The sequence below is a fragment of the Lepisosteus oculatus genome, chromosome 3 (assembly GCF_040954835.1).
Source record: "Lepisosteus oculatus isolate fLepOcu1 chromosome 3, fLepOcu1.hap2, whole genome shotgun sequence".
NCBI classification, from domain to species: domain Eukaryota; kingdom Metazoa; phylum Chordata; class Actinopteri; order Semionotiformes; family Lepisosteidae; genus Lepisosteus; species Lepisosteus oculatus.
Window position 1 is genome coordinate 42777116 of NC_090698.1, and position 20824 is coordinate 42797939.

General features: G+C 36.2%; 1 protein-coding gene across 4 annotated transcripts in view; it reads right to left on the minus strand.

Annotated features, from left to right (window-relative positions):
* pde8b (phosphodiesterase 8B) overlaps positions 1–20778 on the minus strand; it is a 98742-nt gene extending 77964 nt beyond the window's left edge. The window contains exons 1-2 of one of the 4 annotated variants that reach the window (XM_015364925.2): positions 20541–20778; positions 10379–10558 (exon numbers count right to left, since the gene is read on the minus strand). In XM_015364925.2, the coding sequence (XP_015220411.2) occupies positions 10379–10558; positions 20541–20618 (258 nt within the window). In that variant the 5' untranslated portion in view covers positions 20619–20778. Of the gene's footprint in view, positions 1–10378; positions 11492–20540 lie in introns of those variants that run through there. The other 3 variants (XM_015364918.2, XM_015364931.2, XM_006626770.3) reach the window with 3 other exon arrangements.
* Positions 20779–20824: the final 46 nt, after the last annotated feature.

A 20824-nucleotide genomic window follows, 5' to 3' on the forward strand; every position in this document is an offset into this window, starting at 1 on the left:
TATTAAAAAAATGTGAAATGCAGTAAATTGTAAATACTCCACATACTTTTGTTTTTGCATTAAAAAGAGAGACAACTTTATGTATTTAGAAAAATGAGTGAATCCCCTGCAATTACTCTTGCAGTCTTACAGTACTACTACAAGATAAAAGTAATAGGTTTATTCCATGCTGAAAAAAAAAGAAGAGAGAAAACACAACGTTTCGGCCGTGGAGCCTTCTTCAGGTGTCATCACACACCTGAAGAAGGCTCCACAGCCGAAATGTTGTGTTTTCTCTCTCCTTTTTTTCAGCATGGAATAAACCTATTACTTGTTCCTTTGCAGCCTACGCATGCTGACGCAGCTACCCACCTGAACTACTACTACAAGACTACCAATGTCCATTTACATTCTCAGTGCCAAACATCAAATTCTGTTTATGTTGTAGTGAAATTGGTGTCGTAGTAAAATAACCACCGAGGAAGACCTTGAGTGGCTACTCTTGTAAACAACTCGTTCAGCTCAAATTTGGGCATGTCACTTGTCACCAGTAGCTAATGGTTTGTAGTAGCAATGTGTACTGGTGAATTTGGACAGGACAGATTCAGATGAAGGTGTAAGTGTACTATGTACTGTAGCAGCACCTCCACTTGCTGGATAAGCTACCAGCTGCTCTCATATCATCTGTCTTCATCCTCCTTGCACAGCAAAGTCTTAGAGCTGGCAATCCATCATTGTAATGGGCAAACAAATAAAGTGACTTGCCTAGTAATGGACCCAATTTGAATTGATAAGAAAAAATAATCACTGAAAAAGTACTGTATAGCTACCGATTGTATTGATCTACCTTTTCTAAAAGTTTAGTAAGTTACGCTACACTAAAATGAGTTACGTTCCTTGATATGACTTTGTGTGGTCAGGGTGGTGGTATATCATTACGTGTAATAACTTTTTAGTGGTTAAATAAGGGTGTTTGGGGAATGCAAAAGCATACGTTTTTTCCATGCTACTTCCCAAGCAGGATTTACACTAATATACTGTATCGCTCACTTTTATCTAGAATTACCAATCTTAAGCATTTTAAGTGACATTTTAAACAAAATAATCTAAATCAAGCAATATTATTATTTTTAATACTAATAATTTTCTTTTCTGGCCGCACACAATCAAACCAGACCAATTTTCCTAGAAGCCAATTACCTCACCAGTATCTCTATATTGGATAAAGCAGTTTAGAAGATAGACGGATTATAGAGGAAAAACAATCCCAGAATTTGCATTTGGGGTGGGGTTTTTTTTAGAAAGCACTTTCAATGAATTTTGTCTTGGTCCAGATATTCCCTCCACTGAAATCACAAGGTTTACTTTTCCATTGCTGTGCAGATAAGGCCAGAATCCACTGGTAATATTGTAGCAAACATTCCTATTTCTTTTCATACGATTTTAAACTGATTTGGCGTGTGACTTAAATTTTGAAAACAAATTTGCAGCCTCCTTCACTAAACAGAGTTAAAAGAACAGAAACACTGTGTTGAACAAGGAAGTCATACCACACACAGTAATTCATTATTTTCCTCCATATTGACTACTTTTCTAATCATACAAATAACCTACTTATCAGTTGTTGCACTCAAAGCCTAATTTTCATGTGATATACAGCACCAAGAGGTTTATAGGCCTGTGTTACATACACTAAATAAGTGGTCACTTAAGAGAACAAGCAGGCCCATGCAAAAAGGCAGTGTGCCACATCAAAGCTACTGTAGAATGCTGCCACTAAGTCACATGGTAAAAGATACAAATGTGTTTGGTAGAACATTAACCTCACACTTTGCATCTATCACAATAGCCCAGCCAGAAGCAGTTAAGTATTTCAAATTAGGAGTTTACTAGTTCCGTACCTTACCAGACATTGGTGGTGGGGTATAATCACTTATTCCCCATAAGAGAACCATGAACAAATACCAGAAAATAAATGAAAAAAAAATTCTTGCAGATTCTGCAACACAGCAGGAACTGGAGCAAGTCACATGAGATACACAGTATAGGGAAGACCCCTATTATAAGGTCCTGTAGTATGTACCATTACTTCTACATACCATTACCATGAGCTACTGGAATTTCAGCAAGTTGTAATTCAACACAAATAGTAGAATACAAAAACATTGCAAAATCAAAAAGTGGTAGGGAGTTAAATATCAGTAAATGTATGTTAAAATGCTCAACACTATGATGGAATGGTTGTGTAAAATATTAAAGGCATTTCATTGAAGACATTAAACATACGGCAGACTGCAAATAAGAAGGCACCTCTCAGCCCATACAGCACATTTCTTTTCTAGTAGCTAATTGAGCTAAAGATCTTATTCAGCCATTGTTGTGTTCACCTTGCTGATGTCCAGCAGGGCAAGCTAGCATTGATGCTTCAGCCAGTTACATGACTCTCCAACCTGTCTCTCAGCACAGGTTGCCACAGATACCAATTGACTGGAGACCTGGACCACCTGAAGACAATTTATGACAATATCTGCTTCAGGTGGTTTAGAATACATTATCTCTGATGTGACACTCCTCTTGTGCTTCACTACTGTGTCATCCTGTATTTGGCCCTCACTTCGCTGGACCCTGACTACTCTCAAGAAATCTGTTCCTGTGTGTGTGCAGCACTGCTAAGCTTTTCTGTGTGCATGCAGCACTGTGCAGCCTCCCTAGTCAGTGCACTGTTGCACAGTTCCCACCTGTAATTTTTCCTGTCTCTTCTGCCTGTCACCCAGCATGTGGGTCTGCCTTACAATTTATAGATTTGCGGATATTCCCACCCTTAGCAGTGGGACACAACAGTCATTTCTTGACAAAAAAAGTGTCAGCTTTAACAGTATGGCTATATAACATGTTCAGCAATCTCACAAACCTTTGTGTAAAGAAATGCCTTTTGAAAATGCACTTTTATCATCTGGAATTTGTTTTAAAACCTGATACCACAGATAATTTTACTTGTTTATTTAGCTCTCCACATTCCCTAATTCTCCACATCTCCTAATTTACTAAGTATAAAGAATCTAGATCATTAATACAAACTAAGAACATAGGTGGACCTCATACAGATCCCTGAGCTACTCCACTAACTACAATACCCACAATTTCAGCATTTACCATTTAGCATTTTAATTTAAGTACACAAATTACCTCAAATGCCTATGTTGCCAGCAATTTGAAAAATAATGTTGTATGAGGAACTTTATGGGAATCTACAGTAAATATAACAAATCATATGCTATCCATTTCTGTTTCTATCCATTACAGGTAGTTAAACATGATCTACATTTTCTAAATCCATGCTGATAGCAATTTAGAATATTTTTTAAAATACAGGATGATCCTCTAGTTTAGTTCTATTTATTGTTTACATAACCTCACATGCAATATGACATAACATCACAATTTTTGATAATTATTTGGTTCAGTTTTGCAACCCTTTTTATGGAGCTACAGTAGCAATTTTCCAGTCAGTAGGAATTACCCCTCTCTCAAAAGACTGCTGGAAGAGTTATGTTAATGGTCTGTGAATTATTTTTCTTAAGTCAAGAACTCAAGCTCTGGAGATTTATTATCATAAGTGCTTCTTGTACCTGTAACACTTCTGTCTCTTTTATACTAATATTATTTAGCATTGGACTTTGTGTTTACTCAGCCTGAGGCATGTTGTCTGTTCCTTCCTTGTTAAACACCAAAGTGAAATATTCATTAAACACATCAGCTATAGTATTTCCTTGTAATCTTATGTTTTCCATTTTTATCTCTTAGACACTTTACTTTATTCTGTACTATTCTTCTTCTAATAAAATACTGAAAAATATTGCAATATTCAATTGTCTTTCTCAATCTTTCTAATATCTTCTTTATCTTTTGCTTGTGTTTATTATACTTCTTAAATTAGTTACTGTTTTTCTTTAAACTACTGTTATTCATTTTCTGCTAATTACATGTCTTTCCTGTCCAGTTCTGCCTCTCTTAATTTAATTTCTTTCATAGTCTGCTTTCTTGAATCATAAGTATTGTTGAAATAACTTTTGAATATTTTAGCTGGAACTGTACCTTTCTAAAGTATACCTAAACAAATACCATATTAAGATCATAGTCACCTTACAGAAAATATGTTATTGCTCTTGATACAGTCCAAAGAAGAGCAACCAGATGTATTCCATTAACTACTAACAACCAAACAGGCTAGATAGGCTTAATCTAGGGCCCATCCTTTCATTTGTAGCCATTATTATGCTCTTGGACGTTCGCTTATCTATTTTCTGTGCTGTTAGAAAAGACTAAATCAATGCAAGCATTCCCTCTACTAGGTGCTCTGACACACTAAGCAGGCAGTCAATATCCATGTCTTCTATTTCAAATTCTGCTGCTGATGTCCCAGTGAGTTTTTCCCAGTCTGTGCAAGGGAAATTAAAATCTCCCATGAAAACCACTTCTTCGTTTATTTCATCATATAAGGCTGCATTATAAATTATATTTGAATTTGGTGGTCTGGAGCATAATTCTAACACCATGCCTTTTGTATTATTTTACTTGTTTGACTCATATAGCTTCTGGGACTCTTGACGTATGCTAATTTATCATCCTCTACTACAATGTTGTTTTTAATGTGTAGTCCTACCCCTCCCTATCTGCCAGCTTTTCTGTTCCTCTATCTCAATGCTGTAATAGACTCCCACAATTCTCTTGTTAGCAATGTAACAATAAATTTTACTAAATCTAATGAAGCTTCTTCTGTTTCCTGCTTTTTGCATCCAGTACTCATAATACTCATATTAAGGTGTGAGCATTTAATTACCACGACTTTTTTCATTTTGTTGTTTTTCCAGGAATACATTTTTGTCTGTGCTTTCTATATATTTTCCTTATAGATTTTCTTTCAATTCTTCCCCTTTCCATTCTAGTGCAAATGTTTTGGAATTGCTCTATAGTTGCTTGTACCTATATTCACTGTAGGTGCATGTCATTCGTGTCTCTGCAGATGATTCTGACCATAGACACGATTCCACTAGCTGAGAAAGCTGAAGCTGTCTTCAGCTTCCCATTTTCTCCACCTTGTGTTGTTTTTGATGGATAAATGTTCAGAATTGTTCCCCATTGTAGGTTGCCGGCAGGATCCCTGGCAAGATTCGAAACTACTCCAAATCTGTCTTCTAAAGACCATGTATCTTTGCAGCACCTCTAACCAGTTGCACTCCTTATTTCCTTATTTTGTAATTTGCTGCTCTTATAAATTCTCACACCTTCTATAAGATGCTTTGAGATGAAGGCACTAGATAAAATAAAATAGTATTATTAGTAAATAGTGCATGTTTTGTAATAAAAATGTAACCATAGCACTCATTTCTTTAATACTGCAGTAAATGCGCAGAAAAAAAAAGATTCATGAACAGTAGATCATAAATCCTATATGGCTGTAGTGTGTTGTCCTTCATGATGTAACAATAATCTGCATGTGTACTGAGAATCCCTGGGTAGCCAAAGAACATTTTCTACCACTATTTGACAGCTTACCGCTCTCTGACATCCCACTGAAGCTTTTATGCTCTTGTCTGACAATGCATATGCTGAAAGAATGTTAACAGCAGTACAGGCTCCCTAAGAGAATATTGCACTTAAGCACCAATGCATTCATATTGCCATGCAATGAGTTCCATACTGTAAACAACTGAGAACCATCACATGACAAACAGAAATTACAAAGGGCCATATTCATATATGTGCATGTGTCTGCTACATATTGTAGATTCTGTGTTCTGTGCTTTCTCCCATGATACCAATGTTTTTGCGCATTATAGTTAAAACTACAAATGAGACAAATTCAACTATAGAAAGACAGAAGAACTTTGCAATCATCAAAGTCTACATGGAATCATTACTAAAGAAACTGCCTAAACCCACACAAGGAAAAATGTCCTATGTTTTAACACAAACTATTATAATCTTTGTGTATTGTATAACTGCGCCCCTTTCACCCATCTTTCGATTGTCAGAAAGCCACTCATTCCTGGTGTAGGCTATGACGACCCGGAGCCTGTTTTGGAGGTTAAGTGGGACTATTCTCTGGATGGGACAGTATAGTTTTGGGATACAGAGCACTGTACTTCGCCATTAATACATATTTGTTACTGATTAAAAACTTAACTCTAGTTGACATGGACCTTGTACCGCTACGAATGCGGTGGACAGGTGTTTCAACCAGGGTGTGTGCTGCCTTACGCATGTTGCATGCTATTGGAGAAAGCAATTAGAAAATAGATTGATGGATTTTTAAAGTAGGCTTTGAAATCATTAATAGTTCAGCAACACAGTCTATAAATAATACTATTTTTATTACACAATGTTATTATTTGTTATTTGATTAACATTTCTTAATCTGTAACATTTACACTGCCAGCCTGAAACTATATAATGAATATTTATTACATTTCACTTTAATTTACTCCTTCTGGCAAAAACAGTACAGGGTTATTTCTATAAAACAGAGCTCAGTCATGAGTTCTGTATTGTGTTTTCCATTGGTGTTTTAAAAGCTACACAATAAGTTGGTGTTTTGGTAATCAGAATGTCACCACAATGTAGAGATCTATTCAGTTTTGGGGGGAAAATTCCTAGGTACGTGTTGTGATATATATATATATTAATGGCATTGGGTTTGGGTACATGAACTGTTTTCACAATAACATGGATGGTGGTGATGGTCATGGAAATTGATATAGTCTTTATATCCAGTATACAGTATCCTCCTTTGCACATCACAGTTCATGTCTTTCATTTTCGGGAATGTTTCCAGTATTTTTCACTTCTGCCTAACACAGTTACAGAGTTGAATGTATGGTTCTCCCAGTCTATTTTTATTCAAACAATTAGTTTTTGAAGAAGAGGTATTTGGTCAGGTGACAGCACCAAAAATCACTATGACATAAATAGGAAACAGGGTGGCACAGTGCCACAGTGGTAAGCACTGAGGCCCTGGTTTCAGGACCTGGGGTTATCTCTGCGTGGAGTTTCTATGTTCTCCTTGTGTTCTCATGGGTTTCCTCCTGGTGCTCCAGTTTCCTCCAACAGTCCAAAGACATGCTAGTAGGCTAACTGGCTTCTGGCAAAATTGGACCTGGTGTGAGTGTGTGTGTGTGTGTGTGTGCCCTGAGATGGACTGGCATCATGTCCAGGGTGTACCCTGCCTTGTGCCCGTTTCTTGCCAAGATAGCAACCCTGTGACCCTGAAATGGATAAAGCTATTAGAAAATGGATGGATATATAGGAAATTGTGCTAATATGTAAACATAAACCCATATTCAAGTAACTGAGTGCATTAGCTTCATGCACCAGCTATTTCTATTGTCTTCTATTGAAATCTAACCAAACCAAGGAAAAGACGAATATATAATATTCAATATACAAAGACAGTAAACATCCATTATCCTAACTGTTGCATTTTGCACTTGTGCAGACTTTAATTCACTAAGGACACTAAAAATGTTGGCAGTTAATCTGTGCATACCAGACTGCAGCACATGAAATATTACACAATTTTTCATTTTGTTTGGTCTAAGAAAACAAGAACTGATCACTCTTGACATGTAACTGGATTCAGTTACATATCAAGATTTTGTTTTGCAGCGTAATAAAGCTAATGCAACTTTCTTTTATATACAACAAAAATTATACAACAATGAACTGATACATATTCTGTACAGTATGTGCACGACAGTATGTCAAATCATTTGTTTTAATTAAGGAAAAGGTCTTAAATACTTTAGATTTGTTTTTCATCTTCGTGCATTTCTTCATAGCAACTACTATGTCAGAAGAGTAGTCCTCTAATGTACTCATTGTATTTTTAGATCTCTTGTGTTGTACTGTATGACATTTTAAACAGTGGTCACATGTGCCTTTATTAAGAAGACACTACTCCATTCTACTAAACAAACTAGCAGCCTTTTCTCATTACAATATGACTAACAACATCCTTAAAAAAGAAAAGAAAAAAGTGTTTAGTCGTACATTGAAAGTAGCACAAGCCAAAGAAATGTACTGTAGTTTCCACCTTGCTAGTAGATTGCAGAAAGCTGCTGTTGTTGAATGACAGAAGCAGAAAAGCTCTGTTCTTACTGTGGTTTTAAATGATCAAAACTATGTTTTTTGACGTAAAGAAAGTAGAACTGGAATGTTCCCCTGAAAATAAAATATGTCTGTGGTCTTGACACCTTCCTTTCCAAAAATCTATTCAATGAGTGATAATCTCAACAAGGTTTTGAAGTATTGTTACATCCTAAAATATCATAGCAATTACCTTTGGTTGTGTTTTATCAGTCATTCAGATTGTGTTACTAAAGCCTTTTGTGGTTTAGTTAATAATACATTAACAGTGTTTAATTTACACTATTGGTTTATTGCATATATTGTCAGTAATTGTGTTGTTTGTGACTTGAATTGTGTTTACATTGGCATATACAAACACACACATTGTTGTTTTATGCATGTCTGCAATGTAGTCATATTCTGAGTATAGAGGATACTTGTGTATTTTAGAATATTTCCAAGTTATACTTTGAAATTATTTAAGCAGTAACCAATAACATGCATTCACAGCATTTAATAATGTATCTAAACTTATAATTGCTTCCTAACAGCACCTCCTTTGAGCTACAGTAAAGATTTTAAAATGGAAATGTGAAAGGTATCGCTTCAACAGTTAGAAGTCCTTATTTCAAACCTATACCATGTTGTCCTTACAAGAATTAAAATTAGAAACACAATCCAAAACAAAATCAAACTAACAACAACTAAACTGCAGACACTTTTTTCATAGCAGTAATTTATAAATTAACAATTTTTATGCATAAATCTGAGAAAAGCTCTTAGTTTTATTTTCAAAAGTACAACACCGTGTGTTTATTGCTACAGTATTACTTTGACAGTGGTTCTGATCATAATTTTAAAGACTTATAACAAATGTACAGAAAAATGAAAATGTTTTTCATAAAAACAGGAAAAACCAAAATAAAAATGTAAAAAGTATGTGGCATGTTTTGTAGAGCCTGCATTAACTGATTTTGTGTAAAGGCTTCTTCATATGCTGTGGTTCATTTGGCATTTCTGAAAATGCAGATGACTTTAACAGTCTGCTCTACTTTCTTTCAAGAAAATAAAAAAAAAATATGACAATAATTAGAGATTTATGTCCTGGGAACAGTAATTGAGTCACATTTCGGGAAAGCCTTTCAATATGACAAAATGAGCTGGCTGCTAAGAAGTTATATGTGGACATATTTCGATGTGTACATAATGTTCATTTACAGTCTAAAGATAGGCACACAAGCTTAGTTTTCATAAGATGATAGATTGTAACTGTAATGTACACAACATTGCATATGATGTTTGCTCAAATGGTTTTGAGATTAGTATAAAGCATGCTGACGTAGGATAGATCACGATCTAACAGTTTAATGCAGTCACGAATTACACAAATTGGAAAATAACATAATAAATAAAAATACAATTATTAGCCTACTATACACACACCCATCAAATGTGTAAAGGTGTTGCATATACATTTGAGAATTCCAAGAACAAAGGCGTCTTAATATCTTCTGCACGACTTTAAGAAAATTGAAGCTACGGATACATTTTGTGTTAATAACATTTTAGAAGAATATGACACTACTCTGTTTATTAAAATTTTCCCTGGATGGTATAACCCCTAACCCCTCCTCTCCCTCCCCATAACGCAAGGATTATACTGCAACCTGCAATTCACTTTATCGAACATGAAAGACTGCGTAGAAAACAATATTCTTTGGCCTTTTGACTTCTCATTGCCAGGACTGACTTTTGCTATGTTAAAAATTGCTCTGCAGATTTGATTTAACCCATTTAAGTCTAAGAAATAGCTACAGTATACCTTAGGTTTGACTACAATGTTTCATTTTTAAAGAGAGCGGGAGGGGGAGATAACTATTCTTCAAAATTTAGAACATTCGGTGCGAAAAATAACCGAGAAATACAGTATGCCAAAGTGGAAAATAACAGCGTGTAAAGTTTCAACTTCTATTTTTAAAGTATCCCTTGACATTACTCGCCCATCTGATTAGTAGTGGCTCGTGTATAATGGTTTAGAAAGACTATATTCCAAATTACAGGTGTTTCTTTATATGGTTGTACCATATTTCCGACATTGAAATACAAATATAACTTATTTAAGAAACCATTCATGTTTAATGAATACTGTACTATATGTAGTGCGAATATTATCCACATTTCCACAGACTAGTTATACCAGTTACTTCTTAATAATCAGCTTTATATTGTGATTCGGTACAAGCCATTGATTTCACTAGCGCCCATACATTACCTTAACGCTCGTTTGGCTTGTCTGTGTCTCGGCCTCAATGCAGCTGTGTCCTCCGCTGTTTTCTCTGCGGTCCCGGCGAGAGTTGGTCCGTGTGTGCCTGCTCTGGTAGGCGAGAACTGATGGGATGGAGTCAGCCGCGTCGGTCTTGATGAAGAGGCCGTGCAGAGTAGCCGCGGTACCCTGCGAGATAGTCGTGGTTTGATGGGGGGAGTTGGACTCGTCCGAGTCCCTGCAATAGATCACCCCGCTCTGAGAGACGTGAATACTGGGAGCGCAGCCCATACCTTTCAACGCTCCCTGCGCAGCCCAGAGCTCAGATTAATGAATCCGATTGCTGCGCTGTCTCGAGTCTTCTGCTATTTCCCCACTGCCACTGTTTTCTCCCTTCTTTCAAGTGTTGCTTCTGCTACTCCCTATCTCAACTCCCCCCTTCTTCTTCCCCTCTGTGCATTTAAACACATAAAGGGGACAATACTGCCAATTCGCCCCGATATTTCAACCCCTCTTCTCTGTCCCGTTAATTCTTGTACTCCGTGGTCTTCATATACATTTCCATTAGACTCTGCCTTCACTGTCGCTATCCTACAGTGTTTGCTTTCTACTGTCAGCTGAAAAAAACATTCGGTAGTGCATTCAAATGCCGTCGCATTTTCTTAAAAATATTTTTTCATCCAGAAACGATGATACTGAAATCCACACGCCGATATGGTTAATTTTCTAACATCTTATTTCATTTTTTCACATATTTTATTCGTGTGTTCCTTAATTTAAATCCCTCCTGAAAAAAAAATATCTCAAACGGTCGCTGTTGCTTTAAACAGTATTTCTCATTTAAAATCCTTTAACTTCCAAGTCACTATACAGTTGGACAGGCTTCTCGTCTCGTCTGCAGACTGCCAATTTCAACCGGTCTTGCATTCGTCTCCTTTCAGTGATACAGCCTTCAAGCACTAACGCCTGTGCTAGAATCAGAGTCCGGAATCATTAATTATGCATTGTTGGTTCAGACGCAAGCTGTATTACCTCCTTGATATGGTGTTATTTTCTGATTGATTTTCAATGAGCCCACAACATCCTCTGAGCCTGAGGTTAAACCCAGCTCCAGGACTCTAGTCTGCTGACCTCATCGCCCCCTCTCCACTACCACTCCAACCGTTTCTATGGTTTCACAAGGATATCAATACAACCACTGCGAAACCCCGCATATATAAAAGCACTGGCAAAAATGTAGTCATATGGACCTATTGCTATTTGCGACAGCTGCAGTTTTTATAAAAAAGGAAAAGGTTATTGGTCATCCTTATCGTGGACCCGTGGAATAATGTTGGATGCCATTTTCTATTTTTTCAACGAACAAATGTAGCAAACGTCAACACAAACAAAAATACCAAACATGAGGGTTATTTGTATAAACATCTACAGTTTGTTAATCAACCATAATATGCTTCAGTAGTACAATATCACAACTGTGTTTATAATGTTTTACAGTAGATTGTATCACAGCCTAAGCAAACAAACAAGACTGTACTAAACGAACATACAGTACATTTAGAAGCATATTACAGTCTGAATTTCAAAATAAATATACAATATATCTGTGCAAAATGTTTCTGTACCACACTGTGTCTTTTCAGATGCAGGCAGCTCATTTTTGTGTGGTTACTGTTTGCAACAGTAGCCCTTTGTAAATGCTGTCTGTATGTGTAGACTAGTGTGTTAATTAGGCATAAACTGAAATAAACTAATATCCTGCACTGCAACCCAACTGACCACCCCCTACTAATTTCAGTTATGGGTAAGATGTATAAGGAATTACTTGTTAAAATGAACAATAATTTTGAGGAAAAATGAATTTAAAGACTAATTAGATACAGTGACCTAGAACGTACGGTATGTTACTGAATCAAGTAACACATCACATCTTAAAGGACATTTCCTCCAACACACCATTCATTTTACAAAGTAGTATCTTATGAGCACCTGTGTTACAGACAACGTTTCCAAAGTTTCTAGGAACATTGTTGTGTACGTGGTGTACTAAATGGATACTGCCACACACAACAGAAGCAAAACAAATCTGACATCTCTTTACTGACATCTCCAGTTTTTTTCATTACCATTTGGCTCCTATGCTCAGTGCTGAAGTGCTAAATAACAACACACAAACCAATTTAAATGTTTATCCCCTCCACTATTAAGTGACTCAAAACTACAATACAGCCCATCATACTACACTGACTATTGCACCTCCATTGACAAAAAGTCTGTGTTGCCAATGTGCAAGAGTGTCATCTTCTTGGCATATTCTAACAAATGCAGAGGAATATACATTTTCCTTGTAACTTCAATTATTTGATTCCAGGTCAAGACATCACTTTAACAGCAGTTTAACAATTTGTACAGTCAGTGGAATATACAGGTAGCTAAAGATATGAATACCTCTTTACTGGAGATGTATATACCACTGTGCAAGCTGCCATTTTTACTATACCTTGATAACAAGGCTACAAAAAGGATTAAGATATTAAGCAAGCAACATATTTTGAGATTAAATTATTTCCTGTAAAAAAAAAACACACAGCTACATTGTTTTTACCAACACAATTAACATACTCTATGCAGTATATACTGTAGAATTCAGTAGTATGGCAAAACCCTTACTGAAGGCTGAGTAGAGGCATGATTTGAATCATCTGGTAGAGGAGAACTATAACCTGTATAAGAGGACATAAGTCTGTCAAAACTCCTGAAAAGAAGTGAGTCAAAACTAAATGCAGAATTCTTAAATGATGAAGACTTAAAATAGAATAAGAAAGAGGATATACTTATCAGTTCAAGTGATACATTTAAATGAAAGGTTCATTTGAAGCTTTAGTAAGGTAAGGTCTGGTAAGCCGGAGCAATATTAATACATCAGTTGGTGGAAGTAGGAGAGACTAGGGTTTGACCTCCTCCCAAACATTTGATTAAAACTTTTATTCATGAAATAGAAAATAGTAAATCAAGATTATATCCACTGATATTTTCATTAATTAATATTGTTCATATCGCTTTGCCGCATCCATTGGTACTAATTATTACCGTTATCATTATTTTAAAATAATTTATGCTAAGTTGTCAAATACAAGATCATTCTTTTTTATTCTAGTATTGATGTAGTGCTGCAGAAAACTTTGATAAAAATTTGATGATATTATAGATTTGTGTCTTTTGAGTGTATGAAAAATGTGCAGTTTTAAATAACTCACACAAATGTGCTGATCCAAAAAGCTTTTATATTTACTGGTTACTACTTTACAGTATGTAGATGTTTTTAAGACATTAGACTTTGCAGGACATTAGATTTCTTCAAGAAATAATCAAACAGTTATATGGCATCTAAAATGCTTTTTCTCCCCCTTTTTATGGGAGGCTATAGACTTTGTGTAAGCAACACATAACACCTTTTCTTATTTTGTGTGGATCTATAACAAGTGAAAAGGTACCTAATACCAGAAAACAATTTTTGAAAATTAGTTTGTTGAAAGAATCTGTACTTACAGTGTATGTGAACACCTAGGTTTTTATTATCTGTAACTGTCATAAAAATAAGATGCCCACAGTGCAAAGCTAGTGAGATATGCAAAACCCTTGGTACTATTCATTTTTTAAAACGCACATCTTTGAAAATAATCAAAGGGCAGCACCAAGCAGGACCAAGACAAAACTAATAAGATCAAACCTTTACTCTTGTAATCATAAAGATTAATTAAGATGGCATATTGAATAATTCTGAAATCATATAAAAGTCATAAAGTACACAAACACGTTATTTTAATGGGTCTAGATCCTACACAGAACATCTCACAACTTACCTTAATTTGCCTAGTTGTGAAGAGGGCATATTGCAGGTTCTGTAAAAGTGTATTATGTGAGCTTATAAGGAGGTACAGTATTTCACCTTCCAATGAAAACTCAATCTAACAGCGTTTTTTTTGCAGTTGTGACAAAATGGCTTCAAAGGGAGAACAGATTTGAGGATAAATCAAACTTTGCCACTCAATGGAACAAAAAGAGTGGGTTGTGCATATTCCACAATTTTATAGTAATTGTCATACCCAAATAAACAATGACTACTTCTAAAAAAGGTTTACAATACAAATGCTCATTCTAGGGTAATTTCTAATGGAGCCTGTCCTAAAAACTATACCAAGCTTTTAGTTAAAATAGACAGTTTTAAGGAGGTCATGTTGCTTAAGAAAGTCTGCTTCACTCAAGACGTAAATGGAAATATTGTGATATAAATACAAATTCATCATTATAGAACAATATTGCCAGTAGCCAAATTTGAAATTGTCAGATATGAGTAGCCAAATTCTATCAAGGAATGACAGAAAATATCTTGACATTATTCATTATTCAGAACTTTTGATACTACTAATGATATGAGCACACTCAGTTGAAGTAAAGATGCAATACAAATATGCAAGAAACATATTCCAGTTTAAGGACAGAAAAGCAAACATAGTAAATCACATCGTGATTTAACAAGTTATCATCAAAATAAGACTGTGTAGTTATATCTGCTCTGTGACATCACACTGTGCAATGCAGACTACATGGAATAATGTGCTGCCTCACGGTACGCTCACTGCAATACAGGTGGTGTTATCATCAAAGACTGATGATAATTTGAACTTTCTCACTCTGTATTAACAAAGCACATTGACTGCATTGATCTGTTTGAAAAGGGTTACACATTTCAGTTTAAATCTAGTGTTGAGTAAAATACTCATCTTGTTGGGGAATGGATGCAATGTGGTTGTCCCCTTTAGATGAGGAAGATGTAGCTGAAGAAGGTAAAATTGAAAAATCCCATTTAATGTCAAAAAAGACTGTGTACAGACACTGAAAAGATTGAGTCTGGGGGACAGGTCTGTGTCTTACCGATGAATGCTTGTCTTGTTTGTTTTAAAATACATTGATTGCTTTATCAAACTTCTTAGAAACAGTGTGTTCCTGATACTTTGATAATTTTAGCTATTTGATTCTGTGTTTTTCCACTGACATTATTTTGAACAGCCCTGATTTCAGATCAATTTAATCTCTGGCTGTTAGAAATGAATTATTTAAAACACTCCTAAAATGTATTTACAGCAACAGTGTTTAGAGTGCAGAGAATCTGCAGGAGAGAAACATTTTCAACAAAGCTATGCCATATGGCAGTCTGAAAATTGTGGCTAAACTTACTTACACACCCTTATATTCAAAAAGCTATTATTTTCACAAAATTTGTTGCTGAAATAAGATTATTTAGTTTCATTTGCTCTGTGAAACCACATACAGTGCACTGCAGACTACATGGGATAATACTTATTGACAACGTTCAGATATACAGAACCTGCTGAGCCTTCGTTAACATTGGCAATGGGGAAAGTTGCTTTTCAAATGTAATCCATTAAAGTTCCAAATTACATGCAAGGGATTACTTTTTAAAAGTAACAAGAAGGTGTGGGAAAATAATTGTGAAAACAAATAAGTTGCAGTGATCTTTGCAGCATGTGTATAGCTATAATTCCTCCAACTTATTCATTTAAAAAAACTAATGGAATACTTTAAAAGCATTTTCTCTAGCTTTTGCTTTACAACACCATCGTCTGGAAGACTCCACAGGATTTGTAGGAGTCTTTCTTGTTTTGCCAGGAGCTAAGAAAGTCTAGGCTTTCCAATTCCTACTCTGCCCCTGACAGTGCTGAGTCAAATATGTGCAGAAACTTGTGGGATTCTGGTCATAACCAGCTACTGAGGCTCAAACGTATTGTGTCAGGACAGAAAAATACTTATGATTTACATTTTTAAATACTTGGTTAGAAAACCTAGAGAAAAATTAAAAATATTGTTAGGAAACGCCATCCAGTGTATATTCTGTCTCTTTTTTGTTCCCATTAGTGATGCAAAAACCCCTGATTTTTCCTTCACTAAATATTCCAAATGTTTCATTTTAGTTGATCGTCCAACTAAAATGAAATGAATCACCTTTATTAATTGAACAATATTTCCTTTTCTGGGCAGAAAATTAGCATTCCTGTACACAATATGGAAGAAAATAGTAAATTAAACATTATTTGGCAAGTAGAGTAGTTTCTTTTACTCTTTCAGTCAAAGCACGTATGTGACCTGTACTGTATGTTGAAGGCAAATGGGTTGTGTTCTCTGTAGACCACAATGAGGATAATGAGGATTTTGTACATTTTGTACAGTGTTACAACTGTACATCAGTACATTTTTGCTATGGTGTTTCAGAACTTTGGGTGCAATTCAATGTATTTATGTTAATCTAGAGATATTCTGCAGCTCTTCAAATCTACAGAGCTGGCTGTAGCAGGTGTGGCTCAGTCTGTTAACAGCATGTAGCAGTGACCCCATTAATTCTATACATATATACAGGTATACTGTATAATTGTAATTAGTATCAAACCACACAAGATATCCAACCATCAATTTCCTAACTGCTTCTTTTTCAATTCAGGGTTGTAGGGGAGCCAGAGTCAATCCTGGCAAGCAACAGGCACAAGACTGGGTACATACTGAATGAGATACCAGTCCATTGCAGGGCAGGCAGGCACAAACACGCACACACCCACACCAGGACCATTCTTTTCCAAAGCCAATTAACCTACATTGTAGCAGTATGTTTTGAGCTATGAGAGAAAACCAAAGCACCTGGATGAAACCCACGCCAACCAGGGCAGAACATACAAACTCCACTCAGACAGCTCCCCAGGTTCCAGAATTGAGCAGAGGGCCTCATTGCTGTTAAGCACCAATGCTGCCCACCGTGCCAGCTTGCTGCCCACTGGATATCCTCCACAGGATATATTTGATTGCATTCATATGTTGAATTGTAATTCACATTATTATATTTGTCATTTTTCAAGCAGAAATCTGAAAGTTATAGCAACCTCTATGAGTGTAACAGAGACCGTGAGAACATAACATTCAATTTCCCATATACTCAAGAAATAAAAAATTGCAGTTTTGCCAACCACAGGGGTTTTCAGAAACATAACCTCTGTGGTTGGTCAATTAAACCAGCATTTGAACTCCTGAACCAACTTCACGAACTAAAAGGGTCTCCAGCCTTGGTCCTGAGAAACTGTTGTGTCTACTTGTTTGTTCTAAGTGGGCTCTTTAGTACTGGTGCAAAGTGATGAATGTAATGATCTACTTGCTTAACTAGATTTTTTTTACTCAGTCCTTGTTGCCAAAAACAATTGGATATTGTTAATTCAGGACAATTTAACAGGAAATCAGTTTATGAGTGAGTGAAAGACAATATATCAAACGCACCCACTATAGGGGTTTCTTTTTATCCTTCTGTTTTTAATTGGTTGCATTTCAGCTAAAACACCTGAATAAAAGGAAATAAGAAAAATGAAGGGAAGATCTTCAATTCAGTCACAGGTACAAGGTTGGTACTATTTACACAAGCCCCACATACTGTAGCTTTTCAAGAAGTCAAAACTATTCTAAAAATGCACCTAAAATAGAAAATTGAAATCGCCTGAGTTTAAGAAATTAGCTGCCACAGAAACCCAAAGACACAGTGGTCCCCCAGGAACTGTGTGGAGAACCACTGCACTATTTTCCACTCTTCCAGATTCTCAAACATTTATCTTTCCTGACAGGCTCATCCTCCCTGACTGTATCCCTATCCTAGCTACTGACAGCACAGTTAGCTTAAGTCCCACCCATGCACAGCTCACCTGCAATGATGGAGACTTGAATGACTACATCAGTACCAGTAATCTGAAAAAAGTATTACATGATCTCATCTTTTTATGTACAAGATGGGAAATATAAAAAGAGGTCCTGAAATAATTGATATAACCAGTTGTACTCTGAACACCACTTATCCTTTACAGGCTGCCCAGCCATGTGGTGGGATTTCATACAGGCATTTTTCAAGACATGACTGGGTGAGATCCTTGGGAACCATTAGCTACTGAAAAACCAAATAAGTCAGATGTGTCGAATGCCCCTCTCTTGTATGTAACCATTGTTACATTTATATTTTCATTCTAGTACTACATCAATAAAGTAGAAATATATTTTCAGATACTGAAAGCAGTTAACCAAGTTGACCTTTCATATGACCATGCCCAAAATTCATAACAAAATCCAATGCCACAGTTCTGTTTTGTCCATCGGTTTCATTCCTGAGATCAAGAACAAAGCAGTTAATTAGGTAGAGTGAAACACACTTCCAGTATACTGTACATGCCTGTTGTTTGACCAGAGAGAATCTGTGAAAGGTGGGTTAATCTTCAGTAATATACAGCACCTCATCTGCAGTCTGCATTGGAACCCTTATCAGCTAGCTTCCTGCACTGTGCTTCTTTAGTTACAGAGAAGACATTCTGAATACTTAGAATTGAACCGTTTATGGACTGTTGCTTGCATTTGCGTAGAGAGTTTCATCCCAAAGGGCTTCGCATATTGGAGAGGAACCCCCTCAATTGAATTATGCACCAGCCACTCCACTGAACAGCTGATCATGTGGAGAACTGAAACACGACTTCACTAAAATAATAATGGGGGGGATATTAATTAGGCCAGACTGTGCCAGCCCAAAGATTAATCAATCCAAGAAACTGGAGTTGCAAACCTACACGTATGTCCTTACTGCATGAATGGTGTCATTTTAGTCATTCATCTATAACTACAACTCATTTTCTTTACAATAGCCTAACGACTTGTGACATAGACAAGCTGCTGTGACAATACCCCTAGGCCCCTGACTGCCCCATCTCCATGAGGATTCCCAAGTTACTATCACTCTTCAACCAGAGGATATGCAACTACTAACTACTGTATAACCAAAAAAAAAAATCTTTTTTCAGGGCTGGGTGGAGAATACAGGACCTATTCACTTGCAGAATTTTTCAAATGTATTTATTTACCATTTTTATGGGCTCTTTTGTTTCTTCTTACACAATTAAAAAGTATGTAACAGTTTTGTTTTTAAATTAGTGAAATACCACATACTTTATCACAGATAAATGGTTTATAACAATTGTTTAAAACAATTTAATGTACCATGTTTATCACTCCACCTGTGGGCACAGTAAGGATGACATTAATCTGTATTACTAAATGTGTTCTATCACAGAAGTAAGAAAAATAACCCACGGGAAATGAAAAGGTTTTCATTTATCAATGTGACTAATTTTGAAAACTAAATATATAATATGTACACGATACACCTGTATTATGTGTTATATAGTATTAAAATAATCTTAGGCAAAACCTGTCAAAAGTTCTTGTCATATCACGGGGTCTCAAAGTGCTTTACAAAACATAACCCCATTAATGTATTTTCCTGTTGGATTTGCTACTACTATATTATTACACAAATATGATAATTAGCTTTAGGCTTAACGAATCTCTTTTTCCGTGATGAAAAGCAAATCATTGCCTTCATTTGGTTATGAATGGTTTCAATTCTGTTGTTGGGATATTTTGCAGATCCCCCCCCCTCTCCCCAGTTTAAACGCTGGTGGAACAGTTAAACAATGAATTTAAAATGAAAGGACTCGAATGAGTGTACCTGCATGGTACTGGTTAACACTAGCAGTAGTGAAGTGTTAGCTGACGTTTGACTTATCTTTTAGATATTGTTAGCTGTACAGTAAGTGACTCAGTTCATGCAAGGTGATTCACTGCCTATACATTTTCCTTTTGTGTTGTTTAACAAAGAGACTGATAGAGGTAGCTCGGGAAACCTACTTTTTTGGCCGTGTAGCCTGTTATTGAGATCCAATTTCCACAAAACATTGCCACAGTTAACAAAGCAAAATACATTGCAGAATAAAGCACGAACAATCACGTCTGCATGGCACGCACGGTTTAGGATGGATACTTTTATTATTTCATATGATCTATTCTGAAGAGAGGGGGAAATGCTATTCAAAATATATACCAAGACATATCACACAACAAATACCACATGCTGCTCCAAGTTTAAAAACCTTTCTGTTACAATTCACGCAAAATTTCCTACTGGCTCTATAGCAAAAGCATTTGGACAGAAATTTAGATGAACAGCTGTTTATGCTTATGCTGACAGTTTGCTCCGTTTCGAACTGTATATTGAAAACACGATTAAATGGTCTGGTGTTACCTGTCCACAATGTCCATTGTTAAATTCCTTCTCAATCTTCTTTCTTTCATTCATGTTACCAGGAAGAAAACTTGCCATCTTACAAACGCTCGGTGAGTCTGTTCCCTTTCATACTCGCCTATGTGCTACTTGCGAAGCCAATCCTTAAAACTTGGTGCAGCAGCAACAGTTTTTTTCCGCTTCAGAAAAAAACAAAACACTGGGCTTGGCTTGAGGTCCTAGTATTGCACCCTCTAACTTGACGACAGGGCGTGCTTTGGCTCTCCGTCATATCACTTAATAAT